At 43.3% G+C, this 26,106-nt stretch overlaps 1 protein-coding gene across 3 annotated transcripts in view; it reads left to right on the forward strand.

The window, feature by feature from the left end:
- The window catches only part of PTPRM (protein tyrosine phosphatase receptor type M), a 943,724-nt gene that overhangs the window by 657,014 nt on the left and 260,604 nt on the right, over window positions 1–26,106 (forward strand). For all 3 annotated transcript variants that reach the window (XM_064294704.1, XM_064294702.1, XM_064294703.1), the window contains one exon: window positions 1,326–1,458. In XM_064294704.1, the coding sequence (XP_064150774.1) occupies window positions 1,326–1,458 (133 nt within the window). The remainder of the gene's footprint in view (window positions 1–1,325; window positions 1,459–26,106) is intronic.

Genomic DNA, 26,106 nt, shown 5'->3' on the forward strand with positions numbered 1-26,106 from the left:
ACCTTCACGCGCTTCCTCTGTCTGCTGGCCACCTCGGTGTTCAGGAGAGGCAGGCTCCTCTATAAAATCTTAAGTTTGCAATATGAATAACTTTTCCAAGAGACTTTATTTGTATGTTCCCAGTGGAAACAGAGGAGCAGTTGGAAAGCTGTAGCCTGACACTCCCTAATCCTGAGTAATAACTCTGGTGACTCTGCCCAGCCTGGTGTGCACAAGGACACAATAATATTAATAGTTCAATTTTTCAAGAATTAAATGGAAGACCCAGTGAAAGGGTACGAAAGAGCTGGTACTAACCTTCAATTTTAATTACATTTTTACCAACAAAAACAAAATAAAGTTCTAAGGTGAGAACTTTGGAAATGACCTTCTTGTTTTCAGAGTGACCTGTCTACCTGGTAAAGGTGATGTGATAGCTCAGATGCTGAGTTCTGTCGGGTTCTGATTAAAAAAGTAGAGGTCCCTAAAAAATGGATTCTGTTTAGTGAATTGAACATTGCATTCATAATATTTTTCATCCTGAACTCATTTAGCAGAGGAAATGGATCTTTCATCAGACAGAGATGTGGTGTTCCATCACACTAGACTGTAAACAGTACAGGCGATGTTTCAGAAGCAGGAAGCAGGAGGGCTCAGACTGTCACCCCTGTAAGGTCCTGGTTACCTAATTTAAACAGAAGGGAAGTGTGGGTGCCAGGAGTGGGATCCTCAGCTGCTCCCACTTTGAGAGTAAATAGCTTAGAAGGAGTCTTTTACCTACCAGCTGTGACCTAGATTTAGGTTTCCAGACGTGGGGGTGGGGACTCTATCATGTTAAAAAAAAAAACACTTGCAGCTAAGATGCACAATAAATGAGCTTCTCACCTTCCCAGGTGTTTGGGCTAATATTTATGAAATTACTGCTTCATTTATGAAAAATAATTGATGAAAATATTCCAGCCAATCAAATTTGGATAAAGGCTTGGGGTGGCTATTGTGTTGTGAGCAAGTTTTTAAACAGCGGGAAGAGCAGGGAACTAATAGAGATAATAAAAACGTAAATATAAAAGCTGAGCTTGGAAAGAGTCTCCTATAAAAGGGTCAGGCGTGGCTGTGCCACCCGACTTACAGGTTAGCAAAATACTGCAGGACGACATGAACAATTGCACTCCTTTCAGAGTGTATGAAAGCTGTTTTAAAAAAGCAGAGCTTATCTGTCTGCTGGCTCTGATAAGTCTTATTACTCTGTGAAATGCAGCAGCAAAAGTTAAAAAAAAAAAAAAAAAAGTAATACCTTTATTCTCTCTTACTCAGTCTCTCTCCTTTTTCACTTCTTTCATCTTCAGGAGCTGCCACTCCAAAGCCGGTCCCAGAGCCTGAGAAGCAAACAGATCACACAGTTAAGATTGCTGGAGTCATTGCTGGCATCTTGCTGTTTGTTATTATATTTCTTGGAGTTGTCTTGGTAATGAAGAAAAGGTGAGTCCCTAGCTCTTGCCAAAGATGCTGTTGTATCTTATTGTCGGCCGTGTTGATTCCTATGTGAGAAAATATTCCGTTACTGAGCTACCTTTTATGACCAAGACACATCTGCGACTATGATTAACATTTTTTACCATTTAGCATTCAAGATTATGGGACAACATTTAGCGTAAATGGCCTTGAATTTGATGAATATGCAAACCATGTCATGTGAGGATAGCACAAGAATCGTGTCTTCCCACAAAGGTGGTACATGAAATTGCAAAATCTTAAAAGCCATTTACTCAAAAAGAATTTTTTAGTACTTACCACCGACATACTAACATATTTGAGGAGTCAGAATCAACTCGACTGGGTTTGATTTTTTTGGAGGATCCACAAGGAAGAAGATTGTTTCTTATTATTGTGGAAGACGGCAATGATAAGAGGATTGATTGAGTTTGTATTATGTGCAGCCATCACCCTGGGTGGGTTCATCAGTACAGCCCCTGTGAGAATAGGGGGGTTAACGGCGATAGAAATATCACTTTGATCAAGGGTAGAGTTGCACAGCCCATTATTGTAATTGCTGTCAATAAGTTGTATATCTGTAAAAAGTTGAATTGTCAAAAGTTGTGTGATATATTTACAACTACTTAAAAAAAAAAAAAAAGAATAGCCGCTGAGCCTGCTTATGTATAACCAAAAACCTCATGGAATTTGGTTTATTGGTTTGGAGTTTGAGGGCCATGGTTTTATGGGACATCACAATTAATTGGCCTGATAACATATTTAGTGCATCTTTTCTACCTCTGAGTTCATTGCATAGTGTCCGGGGTCTTAAAACCTTGCCAATCAGCAATTCAAGACACAGCAATTTGTCTCCATTCACCTAAAACAACAGGGGAACAAGGAGTGTCAGTAACAGGAGGAGGATATGGAATGTGTGGCTAATTGCCTCCATGAACCACTGCCTCCTTTGCCATGAGACCAGAGAAACTGGATGGTGCCCAGCTACTGTTACTGAAGATTTTGAGCAAAGATTCCATAGAAGAATCCTGATCAAAAAGAGGAAAATGTAGAATATAATTTCAAATCCTCATGGACTCCAGACTTCCGGAGCCATGAAGGATGAGCCCTTCGAACTACACCTACTCCTCACTTATCGATGTGGTTAGGTTAATGGGAAAATCAGCATTATGGTGCCCCATCTTCAGTGCGGGTGTCTCTCATCACTCACCATCCACTGGGCACCCCTAGTGCATCTCAGAATGCACATGGTGCAGCGAGTTCCCCTTCCGCACCATGCCTTCCCCACTACCATGGAGCTCGCACGGGCAGGGCGGCAGTTGGGGGATGGTGGTTGGGGGTTGCCGACCATCACCTGGCCACTCTCTACATGGACCCTTCCTTGCCTCTCCACGTTCCTGCTCCACTGGCCCTGGAAACAGGCCTCAGTGGCAAGAGGCTCCCAGCCAGCGGACAAGTGAGGCCTGGCTCCCTGGGCCCAGCAGAGGCTTCAGAGGTGGCATAGAGGCCTCTTTGGAATAAGAGACTTCCAAGACCCCTGCCCTCTGGACTCCTGCGGCCCTGGCTCCCACTGCCTCCTCGTGGCCCAACTGCCCCACTTCCTGCACCACCTGCTGCCCTCCTACCGACCCTGTAGTACTGCTGACCTGGGTAATATGAACCGCCAGTGGCCTGCGTGGTCTTGCTGCCTCACAAACCTCACCCTCCTCCTGCTCCTCCCCCTCTTGCCTCAGCTCCTCCTTAATGTGCAAAATAGACAGTAGATTTTTATGGTTGTTGTAAATGCAAAATGTGGTGTAACAAGACAGTTGATAAGTGAGGAGTACATGTATTGCCCTGGAGTATTCTTTAAATCTTAAACCAAAAATATCCACTGAAGCCTTCTTAAAACCAAACAATAATTTAGCTTACCTAGCACTGGGCTGGATAGTGGAAAAAAAAAAGCCTGCCTTGAGCATTATACTCTTTTAAGAACTGTACATATATAGGATCAAATTGACAACAGCAACTGCAAAGATTTGTAGGAGCCTTACCTGTTGCTGTCCAGTCAATTCCGACTCGAAGGAACCCTATAGGGCAGAGAAGAACTGCCCCATAGCTTTTCCAGGGAGCGCCTGGTGGATTTGAACTGCCGACCTCTTGGTTAGCAGCCGAGCTCTTAACCACTACACCACCAGGGTTCCAGACAGGAACCTTAGGTGGCAGTAAATTTATGTTAATGGGGGAGGAACAACTGAGAAAAGCAGGATGAGAATGGTTACAGAAGTCAAAGAATGTAATCAGTCTTACTAAATGGTACATGTAGAAATGGTTGAATTGGTGTATGTTTTGCTGTGTATATTCTCCACAAAAAAAAATAAAATTATATAATTTTAGAAAAGTAGTCATAGAATAAGCAGAGGAACAGATCTTGTTCCTTTTCTCTGTAGTTTTAAAGCAATTGTAGTCATTGAGGTGGAGTGAGGTCATGGGTGTTAGGAGGTTCAGGTGGAGAGGCTGACAACGCAAGGCCTTGAAAGTTCTGTCCACTGGCATAAGGAGGCTGAACATGGCCCTGAAATCCATTGATGGCTTTTAGCAGATAGTAAAATGATTGAATTTTTATTTCAGAAAGATCTCTCTGATGTTAGCATTGAACACAGTAAGGAGGGGATTGAGCTTGAGTCAGGTGGTCCAGTTGAATGGAGAGAAGGGGTAACATTAGAAATATTTAGGACCCAAGTTTTAGTAGCCATTAGGAGGTGGAAGCTGAGAGAAAAGAAATAGCGTAGAAAAAACCCAGTTTCTGGATTGGACAACTCAGTGGAGATTCTACCATTCACCAAAATGTGGAACATAAGAAGTAGACCGTATTTGGGGAGTGAAGATGGAGAATTCAGCTTTGCACATTTTAAGTTCAATATCCCTGTAAAACATGTACGTAAAGGAGCTGTCGGCTAGGCAGTTGAGTATGTGATGTGGACCAGGAATAATAATTTCTGTAGTCTGAAATTTGTCAACATCTATGGAGCTGAGATCACTCAAAGTTACTGTAGCGTGAAAAGGAGGAAGGTAAAGGATGAAGATAAAGTCTTAGATAACAGCAGTATTACTTCCCTTGCTTTTTCCTCTGTTTTGTGGTTATTGGTTGAGTTGGAGTCCAACTGCTGCTCCATCACAGCCGAGGTCTTAGTCCTCATTGTTTCTCCTTTTCTTCCCACTTGTCACGTGTTCTTTATTCCTCTCTCTGTGTTCACCCATCTTTTGATTTCTCTCTTCACTCTTCTTTTTTCCTTTTCATTCACTTTTCTGAACCTCTTTTCTCTTCTTCTTCTTTAGCTGTTTATCTCTTTACATCCCTCTTTTTCCATACCTTTCTCCCTTTTCCTTCCTCTTTTAGTTGCCCGTCATCCCCCCACATGTCTCCTGCATGTTCTTCATCTGATCCTACCTCCATGTTTGTATAGATAGCATCTCTGTGGCACCAGAGGTTTGTCTCCCATTGCCATTTTTTTAACATAACCCTGTGTAAGTTCTGAGCAACAGTAGGCCGTACTGTGCTTAATATTCAAAGAAACATTTATTTTAAATTGTGGAAATATTTTAGATTTTTGTGTCATCTAGCAAGCTCTCTATAAGGAATACCCTGGAACTACTAATCCAGTTGTCCTTGTGACCTTAGCTAGCTAAACTTTAACCAATCCTCCATGGATCTGTTTCTGCTGGATTAATTCATTATTCTACCTAAGTCTCTCAGGTAGTCCCAAGGTTATGTTATAAATTATGCATTTGAAGAGATAGCCTACAGTAACGTATGGCCTTGATACAACTTTACTCTGTATACTAATAAGTCATATCAGGTTTGTGCGATTATTTACTAGATAATAATTTTAAAATGGTTGCACATCTTAAGCCACTTTTATATTTGCTTTATTTGAAACGTAAAATATGCCTTCTGGAAGGCAAACTGCAAATATGCCATGGCTATAGAAGTAAAATTTAGACCTAAGCAGTCATGTGATACAAACTGTCATATTTAATAGAAATTCGTAATACTTCTCACTTTATACAGTTTCTTTTCCAAACTTTAAGGCTAAATTCCAAAAGTAGTGTTTTAAACAGCAGAGCTAGAACACGATGTTAATCATAGATGAGCTGCTTGAGTGCTATGGATGTGTAATAAGCAATGGTGTTTGCTTAGAAGAACATTACAGTTAGATTTAGAATTCCCAGGCTGTATTTTAACTAGCACTGGGATTCTGAGCTGCTCTGGGCCTTGGTCTCCTCGTCTGTAAGTTGAGAAACTCGAAGGAGATGATCTCTGCAGTCCCTCCCGATCCCCAGATGGCAGGCGCCCTAGTGTGCCGCAGCCGGCAGTGACGCTACTGTACGTCTGCTGTCGCACAAGTCCAGGGGCTCCTGGCTGTACCCCACAGGTACTGGGGGTGGCTCCTGGCTGTACCCCACAGGTACTGGGGGTGGCTCCTGGCTCTACCCACAGGTACTGGGGGTGGCTCCTGGCTGTACCCCACAGGTACTGGGGGTGGCTCCTGGCTGTACCCCACAGGTACTCGGGGTGGCTCCTGGCTATACCCCACAGGTACTGGGGGCGCTCCTGGCTGTACCCCACAGGTACTGGGGGTGGCTCCTGGCTGTACCCACAGGTACTGGGGGTGGCTCCTGGCTGTGCCCACAGGTACTGGGGGTGGCTCCTGGCTGTACCCCACAGGTACTGGGGGTGGCTCCTGGCTGTACCCCACAGGTACTGGGGGTGGCTCCTGGCTCTACCCACAGGTACTGGGGGTGGCTCCTGGCTGTGCCCCACAGGTACTGGGGGTGGCTCCTGGCTGTACCCACAGGTACTGGGGGTGGCTCCTGGCTGTACCCCACAGGTACTGGGGGTGGCTCCTGGCTGTACCCACAGGTACTGGGGGTGGCTCCTGGCTGTACCCACAGGTACTGGGGGTGGCTCCTGGCTGTACCCCACAGGTACTGGGGGTGGCTCCTGGCTGTACCCACAGGTACTGGGGGTGGCTCCTGGCTGTGCCCCACAGGTACTGGGGGTGGCTCCTGGCTGTACCCACAGGTACTGGGGGTGGCTCCTGGCTGTGCCCCACAGGTACTGGGGGGGGGCTCCTGGCTGTACCCACAGGTACTGGGGGTGGCTCCTGGCTGTACCCCACAGGTACTGGGGGTGGCTCCTGGCTGTACCCACAGGTACTGGGGGCGGCTCCTGGCTGTACCCACAGGTACTGGGGTGGCTCCTGGCTGTGTTTCTTTATTAAGTTGTTGGATGCCATAGAGTCGATTCCAAGTTATAGCGACCCTAGAGGACAGAGTAGAACTACTCCATAGGGTTTCCAAGGAGCAGCTGGCAGATTTGAACTACTGACCTTTTGATTAGCAGCCGAACTCTTAGCCACTGCGCCACCAGGGCTCCAAATGTATCCATAGTTCTTCTAAGGGTTCTCCTTGTTCAGTCAATTCAAACCTGGCTGTGTGAGTTGCTGGAGAGTTTACCTCTTAGTACATCTTTCTACTGTGACCCAGGAGGCGCTCAGTGAAAATGGGGCAACAATGTGGAAATGGAAAAAGAGAACAAGAGAAGAAAAAGAACAGTTTCAGATGTGGGTTTCAATAAATTATTAGTCATTTTTGCTAGTTAGGAGCTAATGCTAATCGAACATAGATTTTCATTCCTATGTGGACTATGAGTTTATTTTTCATCTACTGATAACATTGTGAGCAGCCAACTCAGACGTATGCCGTTGGTCATAAAGACAAATTAGGCTCGAGAGAAGGCGAGGTGACACAAGTTCATCAGTATTTCTGGAAATGCATGCAGAAGTCTGTCCCCTGAGTTACCATCAGCGCTTACTGTCGGTGTTTGTGAGCACACCAGGCTACTCGGTCCCAAATCTGGGGACTAGGACTGGCAGTCACACAGTGGAGCCTCGCCTGGCATGATGTTGGGGAGCTTTATCAGGCATCTAATAGAAAAGGCAATATGAATGCATTTAGTATAAATAAATTTAAATAAAATTTATAACTAATAAATGGAATTCTTTATGTACAGTCAATAATGACTATAAACTGCGAAGCCTATCAGTCTTAGTTGGCTATAATGCTTTACAAACCTAAGCATTATAGATAACAAATTGATAACTCGTTGTTTTCTGGTAATGATCCTTGCCTGGACTAAAGAAATATGAAACTGTCTTTTCTTTAAAAACTTTCACAGAACCTACACATTTATTTTTACTTTATTTGGTAAGCAAAGCAATTTCTTATTTTCTCTTTTCCAAAAGTATATATTCTTTACAGGGTGCAGCAAATATTAAGAAAGGGTCTAAGGTTAATATCCAGGAAATAAGTTTTATACAGAGCCACATGGCAATATACTCTTCAAAATTAATGTAAAATAACTTGAATAGAAGATATTTAAGGAGCCCTGGTGGTGCAACAGTTAAGCACTTAGGCTGCTAACCAGAAGGTTGGTGATTTGAACCTACCCAGCTGCTCCGTGGGAGAAAGACCTGGTGATCTGCTCGTGTAAAGATTACAGCCTGGAAAAGCCTGTGGGGCAGGACTGCTGTCACATGGGGCTGCTGTGAGTCAAAAATGACTCAACGGCACGCAATACAACAACAATAACCCAAAAACCAAGTAGGAGACATTTAATTTTTATCATGTTTCATCCATGTATGATTAAGTATATTTATATAAATGAAAATGCCTGCATTTTCAACATTTTTCCTAAGGAATAATTTATCTCAGTAACATGTTTGGCAGAATTTCATATACCAGCACCATCAGTTTTACCCTGATTAATTATATGTACTATTCTAAAATTGCTGTAGATCTTTTGGAAGTCTGAGAACATTTGTATTAATTACTACTTCCTGTCTCAGTCAGTGTGGTGAATAGAAATTGCGCAAGTTACGGGTATTTGGGAATAGTTAAAGAGTTATGCATCCTTAGGCAGAATCACAAATGCACTGCGTGGACACACCTGTCATACGTAAAGGTAGCTATTTTCGTCCTGAGGCACTGTCCTTCCACCTCCTTTCCATAGTACATTTTAACAGATGTACGTTTTCAAATGTAGCAGATGCGATGAAATATTTAGTACCCATTCTATCATTTAAACAATACTAATACTACCAAGGGAAAAAATGCAATCAAAATGGGAAGTATTCTGAAGACATCATGAAACAAAAAAGATAAGAGGGAAAATTTGATGAAAGCTCTGTTTTCAGAGATGCCTCCAGCATGTGGCTGGAGGCAAGCTGACATTAACTGTAGTTCTTTTGTTCCACCTGTTTACATATAAGGCAGGAAATTTTTTTTCCATTCTAGCTAAGTGCGAATCTTGTGTGGAAAAAGTCTCACGTCTGGTTGCTTTATTTAAGGTACTGTTTCAAAATTATATTTTCTGAAATGACATTGAGAAAGTCATCTGTAGAAGCCTCTTTGTGATTATCATTTAGAATATGTGTATTTCATATGCTGCCCTGTAAACAGAATGTTAGAATGCCTGCTTTTCCTTCCTTTTAACCCTCAGAGGCTGAGACTTTTCTACATAGCACGTGTTTTGGCATGCTAGAAATGGTATATGTGCACGCCAGTAGGTACGGGTATGGTGTCTTACTCTATGAATCAGCCAGTGTCCTTCAGTTTTCTAGATAACTAAATGGGCTTGTAGTGTAAGGGTAAACTGAACAAACTGACTTTTTTAAAGGGCTCTTCTAACCCGGACTTCATATGACTGTCTAATAGCGCCTATATTATCCACTATTTCTGGATTCAACGTAATGGTTTATTTAACTAATTTATATTAGGGGTTTTGGGGGGAGATTTTTATAAAGAAGACTTTTTCTTTTTATGGGGGAGGGTGTGGAATGTAGGCGCCAAGTTTCCATTTTATAGGAAGAAAGTGGCAGAGTACAGATAAGGGGCCTGGGCCCCCACTTAGTAGCAATGTACGTTTAGATGAGTTACCTCACCTCCCTGAACTCACTTCTCATACCTGGAATGTGAAGGTGATGGTAATATGTTCTTTACAGGGAAAGTGCAAAGATTGAATGGAATAATTTATATATATAGTTGTTGCTTGATAAATAATAGCTTAGATAGGGACCCAGAAGTTTGGTGACTTGTCCAAGGTCATATAGGTAGTTGGTGACAGACCCTAGGATAAGTCCAGGTTTGATTCTTGACCACTGTGCAACGTTGGCTCACGGCACCCCTTGCCCTGTAAAGCTCAGGTACTCTTTTGTAATCACTAGCTGGAAACACAGTATAGCGCCCAGCTTGTTAGAAGACCAGTCAGTGTCCTTCAGCTTACCAGTACTTTAAGTCCACAAGTGTTTGAAACTCTGACAGCATGCTTTAATTTTCTTTTTGAGCTATCATTGGAGAATAGCTAAGGAAAACCTTTTTTCCACTTTCTCCTTTACAAAAGTATTTTTGAAATCTTTTTGAATATGTGTATCATTCTTTGATTTATCAGTTTACTTCTGGTAACTCACAGTAGTGAAGATACTGTGTCCTTGGAAGGTACTGTGTCCTTGTCTGGTTTAGTGAGAAAAATTGGTTAAGTTTTAAGTAAGTTGTGAAGAAGAAAGCCTTTGCCCCTCCTTCCACAGATAAAAAACTAGAGTGTGGGAGCCCTCGTGACTAATGGCCTCGGGAACATCTGGGTTCTGTGTCTTATTAGCTTTGTGACTTTGGGCAGGCTAGGTAACCAAGGGCGTAATAGTAATAATAATACTTACCTCATAAGAGTATTATGAGAATAAAATGAGTTAATACCTTTAAAGTGCGGGTAAATAGTAAGGCCCCAGTAAATGTTAAATTAATACCCTGTGTAACATGCCACTTTAGGATATGAGCTGGAGCTGACTCCAGTTTCAGTGCCCACTGCCTGCATGCCTCAGAGTCTTTGTTCCCCTGCACAGGAGAGAAGCCAAGACAAGGAGCCCTTTCTCCTTCCAAGGGAGACCTACCTCTCTTTTGCCTATGGAGAACACCATTCATTTGTGTGGACACACAGGGATGGCTCTTCGATTATGAAGATAGCTAGGAACATAGCCACTGGGAATGAGGCTCCTTCTTAGCTGGAGGCCAGGCCTTGGCAGTGGTGCTGCAGCTGAGAGCGCACAGTGAAGAGCATCCGTGGGCCAGACTCACCCACTAGCATTCTTTATGCAGAGGCTCCTGCTCAGCCAGGGGGAGACTGGATTATGGAAAGCCACTCTACGGAGAAGTGAGCCAAAGACGCTGGGACGTCAGTGCCTATCACACGTGAGGACCTTCCCCTAAGCCCCGGGTTTTTCTGAGTGGCTTGGCTTTGGCATTAAATGTAAATGCTTTGGGAGTCAAAACCTGTCAGACCCAGACCTTGTAAGATCCCAGGTGTCCGCCTCCTGGGCTAGGAACAAAAAGACAGCGTTCTTCTCATCCTCGTGCCTAAAGCCTCTGTCAGGCATCTATACAGATTCCTTGATCCTGCCTTAAACCCTGAACATCCAATGACTCCAATCCCAGGAGGTCTGGAGAGGCCTCCTGAACTACCTGGGCTCTGAACTGTCTTCCCTTGAGACCAGGCTCTGGCCCTGAACTTCTACCACATTCATGTGGTCTGTCACCTGTCATCTCAGGTCACAGCTGTCCTGATGATTCCTTAACCTTAATACCCTGTCCAACAGGGCTCATTCTTATCCCCACTCCATTAGCATGGCTTATCTTGCCTCCAAGAGTATGTAGAAGGGTGTGAAGAGGGGATTATAATATTTACCATTAAAACTGATCATTCTTCACAGTTGATGTCTCCAGATGATGCTCTTGGCATTCCTACCCCTGCACCACCCACAGTCTTTGTGTTCTTGCAGGGGCTGGGTCTCTATCCCTGTTGGCATAATCTCACTTTCTAGTCGGTAAATTGAGGAACACTGAGGGTGTGAATAGGGCCTGGATAGACGTTTTCCTTGGAATGATAGTTAAAACCTGTCCTTGTGGTTAGTGAGTCCAAAAATTCAAACATATTATCATTTCTTCAATTCTTCCTAGTTTTACTTATAAGTAAAACAATAATGGAAGATACTTTTTTGTGTTTTATATTGCTTTCTTTGGGCAAGATTCTTGAACCTTCTTTAACTTAAATCTAAATTTCTCCTTATAGGGAAAGTAGCTAAATCTGGGGTTTTTAATTTTGCTTATTTTGTAGAAAAATTGCACAAGATTACTTTTAAAAGGATAAAGAGGAACCGCTGTGTTAATTAGAAGAGGAATTTAATTTTGGATAATGCAAAAAAATTGCAGGGATCTCAGCATTACAAGATGGAATGCTCGTATTGAATATACCCAAGGAAATCATGTTCACTTGAATAGGAAAGGCACGCTTCTGTCCAGTGTCCTCACAGGTTGTGCTTTTTAAAATGAATAATCCTTTACTAGATCTACTGGAAGTATTTTGTTGTTGTTATCCTTGTGTTCCCTGTTTCCTTATTGGTGCTGCTTTGGTGGAATTAAAATGAAACTATTTTTATGGGTTTCACTGCAACAAGTAAAAATTGACTCATTGAATTCCAACATACTTCTAGTTTTGTCTCTTTTTTTTATAGGGTCGCTATGAGTCAGAATTGACTCAACGGCAGCGGGTATACACTCTCTGGCATGAACACAACTTTTTAAAGTTACTTATGTTTCTGAGAAGGACTCACAGCAGCACATGCCTGAATACCAGTTGCAGATGGGGACATGGGGTGAGCAGTGTCATAGGCTGCTGGGCAGTGCTCGTGTCCACAGCTGGGCTCTAAGGACAGGAGCCACCTCCACGAGGCTGTCCTTCCTAGGTGTTCTCTGCACAAGCTGTACCACTGACCAAGCCAGAGGCCTGCACCCTGCCTCAGGTAGCCAAACCAGGAAGCCTGGGGATCGTGTAAGATAGGGCTCTGTGTCAGTTTTCATAGACTTTTTCATGCCGGATTTGAAAAGGTAAAATTTATCAAACTGCTGTAATCAGAGAATAAAGAGATAGTATATTTCCCTATAGATCCTTCCCCATACACACCTTTCTGACCTATTTCTAAGGAAGGGAATCAGAATTAAAATCATTGCAGGGGCCCTGAAGTTTTTAAGCTGCCCCAGTATCCAAAATCCACAGCCTGGTGATGCCACCTGGGCTTTTTCTCAGGCTGCAGTTGTCATCAGTGTTTTGCTGTTTCTCGCTGCAGTGAGTACATGGCACGTGACCGCTACAGCTCCACCTTCTCCTCAGCCAGGCCCCACCAGGCTTAACCCCCACAGCTGGAGCCACACCAGGGCTCACCAACAGCTTGCCTATGGCTGGCCCACCCACTGCTCACCCACAGCCCATCTGCATGCCGGGGCAGGAAGTTGCCCCCCTGCCTGAGCTTCAGCAGGCCTAGCCTCAGGATCAGTGTATTTTTCCAGTGTCCTAATGTTGTACTTGAGCAACCCACACATTTTTAAACAGATTCCAAAACTTCTTCCTGAATTCTAAAATTGTGATTTTCTTTTTAACTTGGACCTTTGGGGTGATAGCCTGCTTCTGTAAACCTTGCCTAATTCTAGATCAAGCCTAGCTTGCTCAGTGTCCCCACAGGGAACCACAAACTCGTCAGTACTCAGCTTTCCAAAGATGAGGTCCAGGCTCTATCACACTATACTTAGATTCAAATGTTCCTCCACTGTCCCAGGTGGTACCGGGGTTGTCAGTGATTACTCCCAAGCAAAGTCTACCAAGTACATAGCCCTGGACAATATTTAACAAAAGAACACAACAGAAATCAGCAGTTCTTATCCTGTGTACCTTTTTCTTTTATGATCCACACTGATGAGAAGAACAGTTCCAACCCATAGTGACTCTATGTACAATGGAACAAACCACTGCCCAGTCCTGTGCCATCCTGACAACTTATTGTTATGATTTGGCCTATCTTTGTAGCCACTGTGTCAGTCCAACTCATTGAGGATCTTTGTCTTTTGCTGACCCTCTACTTTACCAAGCATGATGTCCTTCTCCAAGGACTGGTCGCTTCTGACAACATGTTCAAAGTATGTAAGACAAAGTCTCACCATCCTTGCTTCTAAGGATTCTGGCTATACTTCTTGCAAAATAGATTTGTTCATTCTTCTGAGAGTCCACGATAAATTCGGTATTCTTCACCAACACCATAATTCAAAGGCATCAATTCTTTTTTGGTCTTCCTTATTCACTGTCCAGCTTTCACATGCATATGAGGTGATTGAAAATACCATGGCTTGGGTCAGGCCCACCTTAGTCCTCAAAGTGACATCTTTGCTTTTTAACACTTCAAGGAGATCTATTACAGCAGATTTGCCCAATGCAATGTGTCTTTTGATTTCTTGGCTGTAGCTTTCATGGGCGTTGATTGTGGATCCAAGTAAAATGAAATCCTTGACAACCTCAGTGTTTTCTCAGTTTATCATAATGTCACTTATTGGTCCAGTTGTGAGGATTTTTGTTTTCTTCATGTTGAGGTGTAATCCATACCAAAGGCTGTGGCCTTTGATCTTCCTCAGTAAATGCTTCAAGTTCTCTTTTCTCTCAGCAAGCAAGGTTGTGTCATCTGCGTATCGCAGGTTGTTAATGAGTCTTCCTCTGATCCTGATGCCCCTTTCTTCTTCATATAGGCCAACTTCTCAGATTATTTGCTCAGCGTATGAGTTATAAGTAGCTAAGTAAAAGAACCCATTGTGAAGAGAGAAGCTGACTCTGGGAAGAATGTAGTTGATTAATGAACATCATTAACAAGTTCATAGTTTCAAAGGTCAAAATTATAGATCTGATTATATACAGCGTAGCATTCATCATTTGATTTTCAGGTCCTTTTTATAACCCAGAGAGTTAAAGAACATTACCAACAATTTTTTTTAATGCCATGTGTTCTTTGAATAAAATTTTGAATTCTCAGAAGCATCTTTTAATTCCGATCCTGACTGCTGCATTAACATTGGCATTTTTCAGTTTAAATTGAGGGCACTCAGCAATCATTTCTGTTTCAGATGTTCTATTGCTAATTTTAGTCATAATTTGTGAAGAATTTACAACAATTAAAACTGGAGTTTTAAACAAAATAACAAATCAAGTTAAGCTAAGGTAAATGAAATAGCTATAATGAAAAAAAAAGGTCTTGAGGAAGGAAAAACAAATTAAAATACATTTTTGGATTCTAAAATGTTGTTTATTGTCTTGACTTGAGGAGCTGACTAGAGGAGTGTATGTTAGCCAAGAAGTCTCTTCCTTAGTTAATTTTGCAATTTGGCAAACGTGCTTTCTCCAAGTCAGTGGTAACATGTAACCCCTATCTTAGGTGTGCGTGCAATGACAGAGCCCCTGCACTGGGACCAACAGATGCAGTCCCGCCATTTTTATTTAAAAAGGTCTCCTTCTTGAAAACAGAATGACATGGAGGCAGGTTCTGAGCTCTTGGCACTGCCTCATCTTTCTGATCAAGGGTCAGCCTCAGAGCTAGACCCACCAGCCGTCACTCTGGGCCAGCCTTGGAGAGCGTGGTGTTTACCCGTGTTTTGGACTGTTACCTCTTGGATGGCTAGGAGAATCACTAGGTTCAGCTCACAGCCAGAGATTACTTATGCGATTGGTACATGTTTACCTGCGGCTAGGAGGGCTATCGTGCTACACTCCACCACATTTGAAGCAGGCAGCCTGAAGCATTCCAGCATTGTTACTGACAGCGGTGACAGTGAGCATGCCAGACAGCCTTCGAGAAGTACCCCTTGAATTGTTCCCATAATATCCCCAATCAAGGCAGAATAGCCAGCAGTTGAAACACATGTGCTCAGGTAAGAGGTGACATGTTGGCTATTCCAGTCACAAGGGAAGAAAACAGTATGTCCTGCTGCATTATTGTAGATGCCAGAGAGTGAAAGGGAGAGTTGGGCGATGCCTTCACAGCTGCCTGTTTTTTATTGTCTTTACTAGTAAAGTTTTTTACTAGTAACGGTGACAGTGCCACAGCTCATCTACAGACAGAATGTGGGTAGCTCCAGCATCTTGGAATCACACAGTGCTTGAAATCAAATTCAGATAGCTCTCCACACACAGGCCCTGGAAGTGTACAACATCAGTCTTAAGGAATTGATAGAAAGACAGAAAATACATTCCATATATACTACCTAAAACTTAGGACTGGGGATTTTTAGGTTCCTCTTGGTTGAATGAAGTGTCAGTTGATGGATGCTGAATTATTCTCCAGTTTACCCATAGCTTTTCTATCTGTAGCAGACTTGGTGATGATTTCCACTTGACTGGAATCTCTTTGAGGGCAGAAACCATGCATTAATCCTTTTTGTATCTCCCATTCCTTACCCTTGCCAGGAACTTGATAAATGTTTGTTGCTCCACCGAGAAAAATGATTGAATAGATAGCAGGTCCTACCTCGTGTGGGCCCTTTGGTTACCCCACCTCATGGCCGCTCTCCACAGCTCGTAGTAAAGGCTTGGCTGGCTCCAGGCTATTTGCTTCATATCATACTGAGGCAAGAAACCTATCCCATTTTTGCTCCCATCCTCTTCTTCCTTTCTCTGAATCATGGCTTCCTTTTTGTTAATTGGAGCCACCATGAGGGCGATAGTACCCTATGAATGGAATTTGGCTTGACTACCCTATTTTGAGGCACTATATATTCTTACACAAGCCATCTTTCCTCTAAGTAAGATGATTCACCAAATCCATTACCCGTTGCCGTCGAGTCGATTCCGACTCATAGCGACCCTATAGGACAGAGTAGAACTGCCCCATAGAGTTTCCAAGGAGCGCCTAGCAGATGTGAACTACCGACCTTTAGGTTAGCAGCCGTAGCACTTAACCACTACACCACCAGGTTTTCCTATTCACCAAAAGAGATGATAATTACCAAAAAAAAAGATGAAGGCAAAATTTACCTTGAATAGTCTAAATTACTGATAAAACATCATGAACAAACATGAGTTGACTCTTCTAAATACTCTTGTCATTTGTATCATTTGTTACTTATTTAATGATGATGATGAAGAAAACCAAAAAAACCAAGCCTGTTGCCGTCGATTGGATTCTGACTCACAGCGACCTTACAGGACAGAGTAGAACTGCACACTCTAAGACAGATGTACGTCTACTCTAAAGAGCACCTGGTGGATTCAAACTGCCGACCTTTGGGCTAGCAGCCTGAGCTCTTAACCACTGCACCAGCAGGGCTGCAATGATGATGAAAGGCAATGTTTGTTTGCCTCCTACGCGTATTAGGGCACCATTACCGTTAAGCGCTGGGACAACTCTGTGACCCATGTTCTCTTACCCCATTTGACAGTCAAAAAGGCTGAGACACAGAGAAGCTGAGTCAGTTGTTTAGGGTTGCACAGTCAGCGATAGGACCACAAGGCAACACCAAGCCCCCATTGTGCTTCATTAGTTGAAATGGAATAGCCATAGATAAAGATGGCCACCCTATCTACCCACTGAGCTGGAAGGACAAACGAAAACAAAGCCACCAGAAAATTCCATAGCCTATATTGTGACTAGTATCTACCTGTTTCTCACCTCATGCATTTAGTGGGACAGAAATTGTACCCCATGTGAAAGAGGACTCCCATTGAGCCAGGTATGAGGCTCAAAGCTTCCCTGGACATCAGCTCCCCTCACGGACGGTCAGGAAGCTGAGAGGGAAATGATTCCTTGGCGCCTTTAGAAACCTTGAAAAATATTGAGCATCTGAGTAGGCCTGAAACATGCCACCGATGAATGGTCACCTGCATGCATAAGTCATTTTCAAGTCCTGTGGTTTCACACACCGTAAAAGCCCACATTAGCTCGGCAGCCTCTCTCGCACAAATGAGTGAATGCATGGTACCTGGAAAGCCCCACAGCCCCTGCTCTCAGCACCATGCGGCGTGAGGCGCTAGACTACAGCACACAAAGCCTAGCTTTGTCATGTATGTGCTGTGTTATCCAAGAGCTCCTGCCATCGGCACTTCTCAGCACAGCCTTATCCCTCACCTTTGTGACTCAGAAGTCCATAAATTAACACCCTTGTCCAACCCACAGAAAGACTGAACTTGAACATCCAGTCATGCTCTTGTTACTGCTTGCATCCTCTCTGTCAGCTCTGGGCCTATGGCGGGCCCCTGTCTGGGGTGGTGCACTGGCCTCTCATCGCTGCTGTGGCGTGGCAGGGCTAATGGGGAGGGGCAGCTTGCGTGTGCTGGGAGGCCTCTGGCTCAGAGGTGAGAACTTCAGCGTCTTGAAAGAAAAGAGGCCGTGCAACGTGAGGCTCATGCCGTGGCAAGCCATTCACAGGCCTCCGTGTGGGTTTGTAAGCCCCGCCCTAGGAGATACACAGGGTGGCACGTGTTTCTGACGTGCGAAAAGGTGGGTAAGATGAATGTGCTGCGGCAGCTCGTATTTTCTGTCTCCGCTGATGTGGTGTGGAATCCGACAGTGCAAGCAAACACTGAGGCTCACTTCGCAGTGAAGCAGGGAGACTGGTGCTAAGGCTTTCAAGTGACTTTGGCTGGCGTCAGGGCTCTAACCTGACTTCATTCCAGCCTTCTGCCCTAGCTGGCTCGGTCCCGGTTGTAAGTAGTTCCAATTCGTATTATCTGCTGCTAGGCAGGAAATGGTCTCTGCTTCTCAGCTTTGAACAGCACCAAGTGTGTTTGTAGCACTCCGTTAAAAATATTTATTGGTATTAGCATTTTTCATGTAATTCAACCTTATTTTACCCATATTAATCTTAGCCTGAACGGTATTTCCTGGGAGCTGTTAAATTATCCCGAGTGCATGTGACGAGTTCATGTTTTCATTTTTGATTACATCTAATCCAATTATGGAAACCCTAGTGGTGCAGTGGTTAAGAGCTATGGCTGCTAACCAAAAGGTTGGCAGTTTGAATCCACCAGGCACTCCTTGGAAACTCTATGGAGCAGTTCTATTCTGTCCTATAATGTCACCATGAGTTGGAATCGACTTAATGGCAACAAGTTTGGTTTTTTTTTATTTTTATTTTTTAATCCCAATTGTGGAGCCCTGGTGGAGCAGCAGAGACCCTGGTGGTGCAGTGGTTAAGAGCTACAGCTGCTAACCAAAAGGTTGGCCATTCAGATCCATCAGGCACTCCTTGGAAACCGTATGGGGCAGTTCTACTCTGTCCTATAGGGTTACTATGAGCCGACTCAATGGCAGCAGGCTTGGTTTGGTGGCGCAGTGGTTAAGAAGTTGACTGCTAACCAAAAAGGTTGGCAGTTCTAATCTACCAGCCGCTCCTAGGAAACCCTATGCGGCGGTTGTACCCTGTCCTATAGGGTCGCTATGAGTTGGAATTGATTAGAGGGCAACAGGCAATCTCCAATTATATGCCAAACTGTTTGGTTTTCAGGTTAAACCTTGCAGTCCTATATCACTTCATAGCAAAGACTAAGTAATAGGGAAGTATAGTCAGGTCTTTTATAATGTGTTTTGTAGTTCTTTCAAAATATGATTAGAATTATCATAAATATGGAAAATTACACTTAGCAAAATAAATGCATGGACTACATTTGGTGCCTGCAGCACTCTTGATTTTAATTTTTTTCCTCTCACAAGCAAATTTGCTAAATTTGGTAATTTGCAGACTGTTCCTTCTTCATTAGTGAGAAAAATAAGTTAGTTCCATATTCATTTTTCTTAAAATAACTATTTTCTAAGGTTCCCTTTATAAGTAGAATCAACACTCAATTATCTGTGTTAATGGAGGAGAGAAAAGGTCCAAATGAAACAATAGAAGTTAATCACAGATTGTTTATGTAGTGAACAAGTGTTGAATTTTGTGGGGCAAAGCTAACTTATGGGCCATCTCCGCCTTTTGTGCTGAATTTTAGGGAGCAGGATTTAACCAATGCAAATCTACGTAATGACAAACATTCTCGAAGTGGAATCCCACTCACTGGGCCTCACAGCTGTATGCCAGGCCCTCGCTGGCAGCCCAGGCAGCCTGTCACCAGAGAGAGCTTAGAAGAGGAAAGTTTGCTCCCGTAATCCGGACGGACTATGATACCACACCTGTAAACTCTGCCTAGACTCAGTGGCAGATGTTAAATAAAATATATTGCATTCCTGTTTGTCTTCGGAATTAAATTCCTCCATGAATATCATATGACCCCCTTTAGAGAGAGTTTTCTTAGATAGAGTTTAAAAATCGGGAGTCTGTAAAAAGGAAATGAAGGCTGAAAAGGATAAATGTCATTGATTTATCACAATGAGAAGCAGCACAGCTAGCTGGAGAAGACAAGGATCCTCTTTGCTCCTGCCGTCTTATATTCATTATTTTCTTTCCCTTCCCCCTGAAGTGGTCACTTAGAAAGTCCTATTGCAGTGCACCCCGACATGTCCTAGCAATGACTACCAGAAAAGTTACATCTTCAGAGGTACCGTGGTGAAGAAGGCAAAGCTACTTATCAAATTTATAAGACAAAAAAATGTTGGGAGGGAGGAATAATGGATTTATTTAAAATTGCACCCCCACTGCTGATACATTTTCTGAACTCTTCAGAAAGCCCCCTCCATGCAGCTTTTTCAGATAGCAGCAGTTTAGACAGAGCAGCTGCAGCAGCGGCAAACAAGAAGTCCTAACTGTCTCGTCCACAGCTATCACGAGATTCCATAGAATTCATAGAATTTTACCCGCAGCAGGAATTTACCATGATGCATGTGAGTGCTTTCCTTTAGTCTTCAGGAATCACACAGATTGATTGCTAATATGTTGTGTCTTTTTGTTTCATTGTTTTTTCCTTTGCAAAGAATATATATTCATATAGGCTGAATGGATCCTAACTCCCTGAAATATGATTTTTGGTGTGTTGGGTCCATCTTATTCTGTGAGTACTGCAACAACAGTGTAAGGTCATTTGATAAAATGATTTAGTGTGCAAGTATTCACTCTGCACTCCTATCCTTCGTGACACGTTCAGTGCACAAGATTGTTCAAACTAAATGATGCATAGAATTTCAAGAGCTGAAAGGAGCTTTGGAGTTCATCTATGCCTGACCTCTCATTTTATAGATGAAAAACCAGAAGCTCAGATAAGCTGAATGCTTTGGGGGAGGAAAGTGGGGGGAGGGTGGGATCACAGCTGTGAGCCCCACCTTGCAGCTTCTGATGACTGCTTACCGGAATGATGTAAGCTGTGCCAACTTCCTGGCAGTCAGCAGTGATGCAAGGGCTATGTGACTGATTTGAAAACGTCTGTATTTTCCTGGTGCAGGTAGGTGAGCTCCACTAAGCAGGAAGTCTTAATCTGTGACAGGCCCCAGACGCCTGGAGAAAGTGTTCAGCTGGGCAGAGGCCCAGGTGTGATTGATGGCAATGCCAGCCACACAGTTACAGTCACAGCCTTCTCCCTCAGACTAGCAAGCAGCAGATTTGTAAATCAGCCTCGTTTTACAGTTTTCTCTGTGCAACATTTAACATTAAAAATACTCAAAAAAAAAAAAAAAGGCATCCCTCGAATTACACATAGGCAGTCTTAGGACTTTAGCTAGTTTGTTGGGGGCCCCTAAAATAATATACAAGATTTGCCTACCTTCCCGTTTATTATTACAAATTAACCTTCAGACTCATGGCCTGGAGGTGGAAGGGGAAACTGATTGCAGGAACAAATGACATTCCTGAAGAATCTGTCTCCAAGCTCTATCCAGGCACTTAGCTGTGTCTGGCCCTGGTATTGTCACTGTCACTACAGTAGAAGCCTGTGAGATCAGAGCTGTCCGTCCTCCTTACATTCATCAAACGTGTCCAAGTTTCCGCTCCTTTTGAAGTGACAACTACATTTGAGGGTGGTGTGGGCTGACCACTGAATGTCCAAACTGGTCCAAAATTAACCTGTTCACCTATGCTTCCCGCGAAGTCACGTGACTTGCAGATGGCCTGCAGCAGAAATGAACGGGCTCGGAGTTTTCTGTGGAGCACGGCTCCAGGTGGGGCGGCCCCGTGAGCGCTCTCCGTTCATTTTGCTAAGGGCTAGGAGAGGATGGAGGATCTTCAGGCTGCGTGAGTGGTTAAAAACCCACACTCCCAAGAAAAGTCTACATTAAACTTACGGATAATTAAGACAAAACACAAAAATAATTCCTTCTAGACCGAAGTAGCCCTTTCTTGTTAAAGAACTGTTTTTTTAAGTTTCCATGTTTATGTCTGAGGGAGGCTTATCAGGGCTGTGCGTCTTGCATGGTCTCCAGAATGTACAGAAACCTTATAGCTGTAGATGCCTCGCTAGCAAGTGGGCTGTGCGGCCTGCTACCATCACAGCTTGCTAGGTAATTTATGTTGCTTAGGGCCTGTAGTTTTCTAATAGATTGAACTGTTAGTTTTCAGGAAGATTTAATGAAGTATTGAACCAGATGCCACTGGTCTGCCAAGGACGTAGGACTCTGAGAAATGAGGAATGTGGATTTGTAAACGGCTCAGACCTCTGTGAGGGGGAGATGCTGGGCCATCAGTGAGAGTCACAGCCAAAAGGAGACATGGCAGGCTGCTTAAACGTGTACGTGTCTGTGCTGTGCTCCTGGCGAGGTGTAACCCGCGTTGCCGAATATCCAGAAACATTGTCTGAAGGTATGTCCTATGGGATGAAGTTTTTTCTGAGTCATTGTTGTCTGGTGCTAACCCTCTGATTATGCAAACACTCCCTTCAGAGACACTTCTGCTATATCCTGTTGGCAACACTGTCATCAGCTAATTGGTATTAGGATTGACCTAGAAGATTTTTGCAAGGAAAAGAATCTCTGCTGATTGTAATTTTCACACATCGTTTTAGCAATCTGGGAATCTAACTTCTCCCTGGCATTTTCCTACCCTTCCTCTCTTATTTCTGTGGTAGGATCTCCAGTGTTCCCATCAGGATATCCCAGGAAGCCATTTCTCTGGAAAAAAAATTATCCAACTTGTGAACATTTTTTTTTTTTCTCTTTTGGAAAGAGAATTATTGTTAGATATTTCCTCTTGTCTGTAAGCAGTTATTCCACTTAGAACATTTTTTGAGCATCATTCTGTTTATTTTGCTTAAGGGAAAAAAGCTGGCATTTTTAAATCTCTCTCTACTTGTCTTGTTTTAAAGAGCCTTGCTTCGCCTGCCAGATCCTGACCATGTGCCCGAGGGCATCCCAGAGAGGGCCACGTGCCAGGTGCAATGAGAGAGCCCTGGCGTCTGTGTTAGCCATGCAAATGCACTCGCCAATTAAAGCAAAAATTGCACTTTTAAAGATGAATAGTCAAGACCACAGGATTTACGTCCACGGGGAGAGACTCTGTCTAGATGACTAAATGTCAGCCATAACCTGAATTGGCTGTTGACAGTGTGAAACGGAAAGTCATCAGTTTTCCCTGAATACTTTGGGTGGAAGTAGACATGGTAGTTAGAAACCTTGCCTTTGAAATTCCATCTGGTCCTAGGCCAGTCTATAATACCTGATCATTGAAAAGGATTTAGAAGCTAAAAGAAAGAAAATAGCTCTTGTTGTTAAGTTCCCAGAGAAAGTCAAGGTGCAGGCCCTGTACCTCTGTGTTTGTGCCCATTTTATCAGACAGTGGTTACTTCTTGCAGGTCACGCAAGAGAATCCCACCCACTCCACTGCCATCAAGTCGATTTCGACTCATAGCGACTCTACAGGACAGAGTAGAACTGCCCCATAGAGATTCCAAGGAATGCCTGGCAGATTTGAACTGCCGACCTCTTGATTAGCAGCTGTAGTACTTAACCACTACGCCACCAGGGTTTCCAAGAGAATCCCAGTGGAGTACAAATGCTAAGATGACCCTGAGAAAGATTAGGCTTAGCTTGGTTTGGAAGCATAGGCTTTGGGCTGAGTCAGGGGTCTCATGAAAGCCCCAGCAGGGCCACTGAGGCACTGTGACCTTGGGCAAGCCACGTAACCTCTCGTTTGAGCAGTTCAGAAATTGCCAGATAATGTTTAGGGTTCTTTAGCTCTACCAATGTCTGATTCTAATATTAACTACTCCTATCTTTAAAACACAGTGGCTGCAACAATGAGCTCAAGCATAACGATTGTAAGGATGGCGCAGGACCAGGCAGTGTTTTGTTCTGTTGTGCATAGGGTTGCTATGAGTCGGAACCAACTCGACGGCACCTAACAACAACAACAACAACCACAATCTTTAAAACAAATAAATTGGGTAAAGTGAAATTTGGAATTACTTCTATTCATATTCTTTTCTGATTATTTCATCTGTTCATTTCCATGACATCAGCGTGTCATGTCTATAGCCTTAAACGAATAGGGAAACTTGTTGCCTGTTATGTTGTACTTGCATATGATGGCTACATATAAAGTTTGAAACGTACTGATAGTATTCCCTGATTCATCTGATCTTGTCCTCAGCTACTTCCTTTAGAGTAATAAGAACTGAATACTTCCCCAATACCATGCACATCAATCATTGCCTTAACAGAATCATGTGGATTAATAAACAAAGAATTGAAAAATGTTTTTTTAACTTGTGCCCTCATGTCACTCAGATTTATATGATGAATAAAAGATGGCTAGTCCCCATAAACCTGAATATTCCTGCATAACTTTCCAAGTTTTGACCGTTTCTTACCTTATAGATTAACCCACCCCTTGTAGTGCACGCGGAAACCCTGGTGGCATAGTGGTTAAGTGCTATGGATGCCAACCAAAGGGTCGGCAGGTCGAATCCGCCAGGCGCTCCTTGGAAACTATGGGGCAGTTCTACTCTGTCCTGTAGGGTTGCTTTGAGTCGGAATCGACTCGACGGCACTGGGTTTGGTTTTTGTTTGTAGTGCATGCGAGGTGTAGATCCTCATAGCCTTGTTTTATGGTCTTGCTGCTCTTCGTGGCCAATTAGCTATTTCTTCAGCGCACAGGGAAAATTCTCTTTGTGTGAGTCAGAGTTGCTTCAAGACACAGTACAATGTTTTTCAGTGTGCGGTTCTAGGACCCTCTGCCTCAGAATCACCTGAGGTACTTATGAGGTGAATACTTCCTGGGTTCACACCCCAGCAGAGTGAATCAGAATGGAGAGTGAGGAGGAGGGGATGGCTACAAAAGCTCCCTAGGTGATGCTGATCCTAACTGATATTTGAGCACACTGCCCTAGAGGGTTCCACTCAACAGCAATGGGCGGGCGGGCCCTAGAGGGTTAGGCCAGCTGCTGACATTGGTATGTAACAGGACTCTCACTGTGAGGAGAGGTCTTAACCTTAGAACGTTGGCTTAAATACCACAAGAACAAGATGCTTCTGCTTAACCTCAGAAAGAAAAGTTGAGTGGAACCTAATTCTGTGGTCCTGCTTCTTCCAGTACTGTGGGACCATCCTATAGCAGACAGCTTTTGGTATAGTAATAGCTATATAATCTTGAATGAGTCCCAGATCACTCTATAATTAATTGAACCAGTGTGCTGATAAAGAAAAATTCTGTAGGTATATATGTATACACACATACAGACATACTTTTTTCTTAATTTATGATGTCATTGAAGGTTTCATCCTTCTTAATAAAGGTCTGTGCTCAATTCAGGGGTTAGGAGTGGTAGAGTGACACACCAACTCACTCGATAAATATGTGGGTGCCTACTTATCTAAGGCTCTTGAGTTTGGTGCTGCAGGGATGACAGATACCAGCCTAACCCAGGGACCTCAAGAGCATATAGTCTCATAGGAGACATAACCCAAGTATTAGGTTAAAAATGATACAGTACCCTCAGATGTATGGGTAACGTACTCTGCCAGTTCAGAGAGAAGAATTACATCAAGACAACCAGGAAAGCCTCAAGGAGTTCTATTTATGCTGGAACTTCCTGATATAAAAAATGAAAAAAGGTGGTAATGACGTATGTGCTGTTGGAATAAGTGCTATCACTAAGAATTATTTTTTATAATATTTTCATAACGCTTGATGTAACAAGGCACCTATGTTGCTCATTTCATGTCAGTGCACAGACTGAGTGGTGTAAACAGGTCATGTTAGGCAATACTGCTTCTGGACAAAGGATAGTGGTCTGTTTACAAAGCAAATAAAAGAATAAGTGTGATTTGGGAAGCAAACTTCAAAACCTGAGCAAAGACAGATGGGTTTTGGGTTTCACAGCGTAAGAGGCAGTAATACAGTTAATTGAATGAAAGAAGTTATTAGCCCAAGAGTATATGATTAGTACTGACTGAATGTGGAGTTTTTAGCTCAGAAATAGTAAAACAAGGAGAGGAGGGAGGAAACTGCAGAGAAAGCAAAAGTTGCCATCTCATATAAAATAAAAAATGACTTGATACGTAAGAATGAGCATACTTTCTTATTAAAAATGTCTTTCCGTCTTACAATTGCCTGCTACTGTTTGAATCATAGCATCCACCACTGCTCTCATTCACAAGAAGCCATTAAACTCATATACTTCCTGAATGTGCCCAGTGTTGTGAAAGCTTTAATTAAATCTACAAGTAGAGCCTTAAAAGAACAAGAATCAAATTAATTGCAACACGGGCCACACATTTATTTCTCTGACAGTCCCCGTGCTTGGGAGAAAAGACAGTCCGCGTGCCTTTGTCTGAATCCATCAGCTCAGTATCACTTTTCCTGAGCCTGGCGGCCGGTGCCCTG

This window comes from Loxodonta africana, chromosome 11, assembly GCF_030014295.1.
Source record: "Loxodonta africana isolate mLoxAfr1 chromosome 11, mLoxAfr1.hap2, whole genome shotgun sequence".
Taxonomy (NCBI): domain Eukaryota; kingdom Metazoa; phylum Chordata; class Mammalia; order Proboscidea; family Elephantidae; genus Loxodonta; species Loxodonta africana.